The 6611-nt window shown below is 52.4% G+C and overlaps 1 protein-coding gene across 1 annotated transcript in view; it reads left to right on the top strand.

Annotated features, from left to right (window-relative positions):
* Positions 1-6505: 6505 nt before the first annotated feature.
* LOC116375851 (zinc finger CCCH domain-containing protein 13-like) overlaps positions 6506-6611 on the top strand; it is a gene marked incomplete at its 3' end in the record, with an annotated part of 1521 nt that continues 1415 nt past the window's right edge. Inside the window, exon 1 of the mRNA XM_031833953.1 lies at positions 6506-6510. Within this exon, the coding sequence (XP_031689813.1) occupies positions 6506-6510 (5 nt within the window). The remainder of the gene's footprint in view (positions 6511-6611) is intronic.

The following is a 6611-nucleotide window of genomic DNA, read 5'->3' as shown; positions in this document are numbered from 1 at the left end:
AGACCCATGACGGTGAGAGACTGGTGGTGATGGTGTGTGTGTGTGTGTGACATTCAGACAGACCCATGACGGTGAGAGACTGGTGGTGTGTGTGTGTGTGACATTCAGACAGACCCATGACGGTGAGAGACTGGTGGTGATGTGTGTGTGTGTGACATTCAGACAGACCCATGACGGTGAGAGACTGGTGGTGATGGTGTGTGTGTGTGTGACATTCAGACAGACCCATGACGGTGAGAGACTGGTGGTGTGTGTGTGTGTGTGTGACATTCAGACAGACCCATGACGGTGAGAGACTGGTGGTGTGTGTGTGTGTGTGTGACATTCAGACAGACCCATGACGGTGAGAGACTGGTGGTGATGGTGTGTGTGTGTGTGACATTCAGACAGACCCATGACGGTGAGAGACTGGTGGTGTGTGTGTGTGTGTGTGTGACATTCAGACAGACCCATGACGGTGAGAGACTGGTGGTGATGGTGTGTGTGTGTGACATTCAGACAGACCCATGACGGTGAGAGACTGGTGGTGATGGTGTGTGTGTGTGTGTGACATTCAGACAGACCCATGACGGTGAGAGACTGGGTGGTGTGTGTGTGTGTGTGTGTGTGTGACATTCAGACAGACCCATGACGGTGAGAGACTGGTGGTGTGTGTGTGTGTGTGACATTCAGACAGACCCATGACGGTGAGAGACTGGTGGTGATGGTGTGTGTGTGTGACATTCAGACAGACCCATGACGGTGAGAGACTGGTGTGTGTGTGTGTGTGTGTGTGTGTGACATTCAGACAGACCCATGACGGTGAGAGACTGGTGGTGATGGTGGTGTGTGTGTGACATTCAGACAGACCCATGACGGTGAGAGACTGGTGGTGATGGTGTGTGTGTGTGACATTCAGACAGACCCATGACGGTGAGAGACTGGTGGTGTGTGTGTGTGTGACATTCAGACAGACCCATGACGGTGAGAGACTGGTGGTGATGGTGTGTGTGTGTGTGTGACATTCAGACAGACCCATGACGGTGAGAGACTGGTGGTGGTGTGTGTGTGTGACATTCAGACAGACCCATGACGGTGAGAGACTGGTGGTGATGGTGTGTGTGTGTGACATTCAGACAGACCCATGACGGTGAGAGACTGGTGGTGATGGTGTGTGTGTGTGACATTCAGACAGACCCATGACGGTGAGAGACTGGTGGTGTGTGTGTGTGTGTGTGACATTCAGACAGACCCATGACGGTGAGAGACTGGTGGTGATGGTGTGTGTGTGTGACATTCAGACAGACCCATGACGGTGAGAGACTGGTGATGGTGTGTGTGTGTGTGACATTCAGACAGACCCATGACGGTGAGAGACTGGTGGTGTGTGTGTGTGTGTGACATTCAGACAGACCCATGACGGTGAGAGACTGGTGGTGATGGTGTGTGTGTGTGTGTGTGTGTGACATTCAGACAGACCCATGACGGTGAGAGACTGGTGGTGTGTGTGTGTGTGTGTGACATTCAGACAGACCCATGACGGTGAGAGACTGGTGGTGATGGTGTGTGTGTGTGTGTGACATTCAGACAGACCCATGACGGTGAGAGACTGGTGGTGATGGTGTGTGTGTGTGTGTGACATTCAGACAGACCCATGACGGTGAGAGACTGGTGGTGTGTGTGTGTGTGTGTGACATTCAGACAGACCCATGACGGTGAGAGACTGGTGGTGATGTGTGTGTGTGTGTGTGACATTCAGACAGACCCATGACGGTGAGAGACTGGTGGTGATGGTGTGTGTGTGTGACATTCAGACAGACCCATGACGGTGAGAGACTGGTGGTGATGGTGTGTGTGTGTGTGTGTGACATTCAGACAGACCCATGACGGTGAGAGACTGGTGGTGATGGTGTGTGTGTGTGTGACATTCAGACAGACCCATGACGGTGAGAGACTGGTGGTGATGGTGTGTGTGTGTGTGACATTCAGACAGACCCATGACGGTGAGAGACTGGTGGTGATGTGTGTGTGTGTGTGTGACATTCAGACAGACCCATGACGGTGAGAGACTGGTGGTGATGTGTGTGTGTGTGTGTGACATTCAGACAGACCCATGACGGTGAGAGACTGGTGATGGTGTGTGTGTGTGACATTCAGACAGACCCATGACGGTGAGAGACTGGTGGTGTGTGTGTGTGTGACATTCAGACAGACCCATGACGGTGAGAGACTGGTGGTGATGGTGTGTGTGTGTGTGTGTGTGTGACATTCAGACAGACCCATGACGGTGAGAGACTGGTGGTGTGTGTGTGTGTGACATTCAGACAGACCCATGACGGTGAGAGACTGGTGGTGATGGTGTGTGTGTGTGTGTGACATTCAGACAGACCCATGACGGTGAGAGACTGGTGGTGATGGTGTGTGTGTGTGTGTGTGTGTGACATTCAGACAGACCCATGACGGTGAGAGACTGGTGGTGTGTGTGTGTGTGTGTGACATTCAGACAGACCCATGACGGTGAGAGACTGGTGGTGATGGTGTGTGTGTGTGACATTCAGACAGACCCATGACGGTGAGAGACTGGTGGTGGTGTGTGTGTGTGTGTGTGACATTCAGACAGACCCATGACGGTGAGAGACTGGTGGTGTGTGTGTGTGTGTGTGTGTGACATTCAGACAGACCCATGACGGTGAGAGACTGGTGGTGATGGTGTGTGTGTGTGTGACATTCAGACAGACCCATGATGGTGAGAGACTGGTGGTGATGGTGTGTGTGTGTGTGTGTGACATTCAGACAGACCCATGACGGTGAGAGACTGGTGGTGATGGTGTGTGTGTGTGTGACATTCAGACAGACCCATGACGGTGAGAGACTGGTGGTGATGGTGTGTGTGTGTGTGTGACATTCAGACAGACCCATGATGGTGAGAGACTGGTGGTGATGTGTGTGTGTGTGTGTGTGTGTGACATTCAGACAGACCCATGACGGTGAGAGACTGGTGGTGTGTGTGTGTGTGTGACATTCAGACAGACCCATGACGGTGAGAGACTGGTGGTGATGTGTGTGTGTGTGACATTCAGACAGACCCATGACGGTGAGAGACTGGTGGTGATGGTGTGTGTGTGTGTGTGTGTGTGACATTCAGACAGACCCATGACGGTGAGAGACTGGTGGTGATGGTGTGTGTGTGTGTGTGACATTCAGACAGACCCATGACGGTGAGAGACTGGTGGTGATGGTGTGTGTGTGTGACATTCAGACAGACCCATGACGGTGAGAGACTGGTGGTGATGGTGTGTGTGTGTGTGACATTCAGACAGACCCATGACGGTGAGAGACTGGTGGTGATGGTGTGTGTGTGTGTGACATTCAGACAGACCCATGACGGTGAGAGACTGGTGGTGATGTGTGTGTGTGTGTGACATTCAGACAGACCCATGACGGTGAGAGACTGGTGGTGATGGTGTGTGTGTGTGACATTCAGACAGACCCATGACGGTGAGAGACTGGTGATGGTGTGTGTGTGTGACATTCAGACAGACCCATGACGGTGAGAGACTGGTGATGGTGTGTGTGTGTGACATTCAGACAGACCCATGACGGTGAGAGACTGGTGGTGATGGTGTGTGTGTGTGACATTCAGACAGACCCATGACGGTGAGAGACTGGTGGTGATGGTGTGTGTGTGTGACATTCAGACAGACCCATGACGGTGAGAGACTGGTGGTGTGTGTGTGTGTGACATTCAGACAGACCCATGACGGTGAGAGACTGGTGGTGATGGTGTGTGTGTGACATTCAGACAGACAGATGACGGTGAGAGACTGGTGGTGATGTGTGTGTGTGACATTCAGACAGACCCATGACGGTGAGAGACTGGTGGTGTGTGTGTGTGTGTGACATTCAGACAGACCCATGACGGTGAGAGACTTGTGGTGTGTGTGTGTGTGACATTCAGACAGACCCATGACGGTGAGAGACTGGTGGTGTGTGTGTGTGTGACATTCAGACAGACCCATGATGGTGAGAGACTGGTGGTGATGTGTGTGTGTGTGTGACATTCAGACAGACCCATGACGGTGAGAGACTGGTGGTGTGTGTGTGTGTGACATTCAGACAGACCCATGACGGTGAGAGACTGGTGGTGTGTGTGTGTGTGTGTGTGACATTCAGACAGACCCATGACGGTGAGAGACTGGTGGTGTGTGTGTGTGTGTGTGACATTCAGACAGACCCATGACGGTGAGAGACTGGTGATGGTGTGTGTGTGTGACATTCAGACAGACCCATGACGGTGAGAGACTGGTGGTGTGTGTGTGTGTGTGTGACATTCAGACAGACCCATGACGGTGAGAGACTGGTGATGGTGTGTGTGTGTGACATTCAGACAGACCCATGACGGTGAGAGACTGGTGGTGATGGTGTGTGTGTGTGTGTGACATTCAGACAGACCCATGACGGTGAGAGACTGGTGGTGTGTGTGTGTGTGTGACATTCAGACAGACCCATGACGGTGAGAGACTGGTGGTGATGGTGTGTGTGTGTGTGTGACATTCAGACAGACCCATGACGGTGAGAGACTGGTGGTGATGGTGTGTGTGTGTGTGTGACATTCAGACAGACCCATGACGGTGAGAGACTGGTGGTGTGTGTGTGTGTGTGTGTGACATTCAGACAGACCCATGACGGTGAGAGACTGGTGGTGATGGTGTGTGTGTGTGACATTCAGACAGACCCATGATGGTGAGAGACTGGTGGTGATGGTGTGTGTGTGTGTGTGACATTCAGACAGACCCATGACGGTGAGAGACTGGTGGTGATGGTGTGTGTGTGTGTGACATTCAGACAGACCCATGACGGTGAGAGACTGGTGGTGATGGTGTGTGTGTGTGTGTGTGACATTCAGACAGACCCATGATGGTGAGAGACTGGTGGTGATGGTGTGTGTGTGTGTGTGTGTGTGACATTCAGACAGACCCATGACGGTGAGAGACTGGTGGTGTGTGTGTGTGTGTGTGACATTCAGACAGACCCATGACGGTGAGAGACTGGTGGTGATGGTGTGTGTGTGTGACATTCAGACAGACCCATGATGGTGAGAGACTGGTGGTGATGGTGTGTGTGTGTGTGTGTGTGTGACATTCAGACAGACCCATGACGGTGAGAGACTGGTGTGATGGTGGGTGTGTGTGTGTGACATTCAGACAGACCCATGACGGTGAGAGACTGGTGGTGATGGTGTGTGTGTGTGACATTCAGACAGACCCATGACGGTGAGAGACTGGTGGTGATGGTGTGTGTGTGTGTGACATTCAGACAGACCCATGACGGTGAGAGACTGGTGGTGATGGTGTGTGTGTGTGTGACATTCAGACAGACCCATGACGGTGAGAGACTGGTGGTGATGGTGTGTGTGACATTCAGACAGACCCATGACGGTGAGAGACTGGTGGTGATGGTGTGTGTGTGTGACATTCAGACAGACCCATGACGGTGAGAGACTGGTGATGGTGTGTGTGTGTGACATTCAGACAGACCCATGACGGTGAGAGACTGGTGATGGTGTGTGTGTGTGTGACATTCAGACAGACCCATGACGGTGAGAGACTGGTGGTGATGGTGTGTGTGTGTGTGACATTCAGACAGACCCATGACGGTGAGAGACTGGTGGTGATGGTGTGTGTGTGTGTGACATTCAGACAGACCCATGACGGTGAGAGACTGGTGGTGTGTGTGTGTGTGTGACATTCAGACAGACCCATGACGGTGAGAGACTGGTGGTGATGGTGTGTGTGTGTGACATTCAGACAGACCCATGACGGTGAGAGACTGGTGGTGATGTGTGTGTGTGACATTCAGACAGACCCATGACGGTGAGAGACTGGTGGTGTGTGTGTGTGTGTGACATTCAGACAGACCATGACGGTGAGAGACTGTGTTGTGTGTGTGTGTGACATTCAGACAGACCCATGACGGTGAGAGACTGGTGGTGTGTGTGTGTGTGACATTCAGACAGACCCATGACGGTGAGAGACTGGTGGTGATGGTGTGTGTGTGTGTGACATTCAGACAGACCCATGACGGTGAGAGACTGGTGGTGTGTGTGTGTGTGACATTCAGACAGACCCATGACGGTGAGAGACTGGTTGGTGTGTGTGTGTGTGACATTCAGACAGACCATGACGGTGAGAGACTGGTGGTGATGGTGTGTGTGTGTGTGTGTGACATTCAGACAGACCCATGACGGTGAGAGACTGGTGGTGTGTGTGTGTGTGTGTGTGACATTCAGACAGACCCATGACGGTGAGAGACTGGTGGTGATGGTGTGTGTGTGTGACATTCAGACAGACCCATGACGGTGAGAGACTGGTGGTGATGATGGTGTGTGTGTGTGTGACATTCAGACAGACCCATGACGGTGAGAGACTGGTGGTGTGTGTGTGTGTGTGACATTCAGACAGACCCATGACGGTGAGAGACTGGTGATGGTGGATGTGTGTGTGTGTGTGTGACATTCAGACAGACCATGACGTCGGTGAGGAAGTGTATGGGTGTGTGTGTGTGTGTGTACATTCAGACAGACCCATGACGGTGAGAGACTGGTGGTGATGGGTGTGTGTGTGTGACATTCA

Source organism: Oncorhynchus kisutch, linkage group LG1 (genome assembly GCF_002021735.2).
Source record: "Oncorhynchus kisutch isolate 150728-3 linkage group LG1, Okis_V2, whole genome shotgun sequence".
Taxonomy (NCBI): domain Eukaryota; kingdom Metazoa; phylum Chordata; class Actinopteri; order Salmoniformes; family Salmonidae; genus Oncorhynchus; species Oncorhynchus kisutch.
Note: the sequence above shows the minus strand (reverse complement) of the source record. Positions and strands in the feature narration are given on the sequence as shown.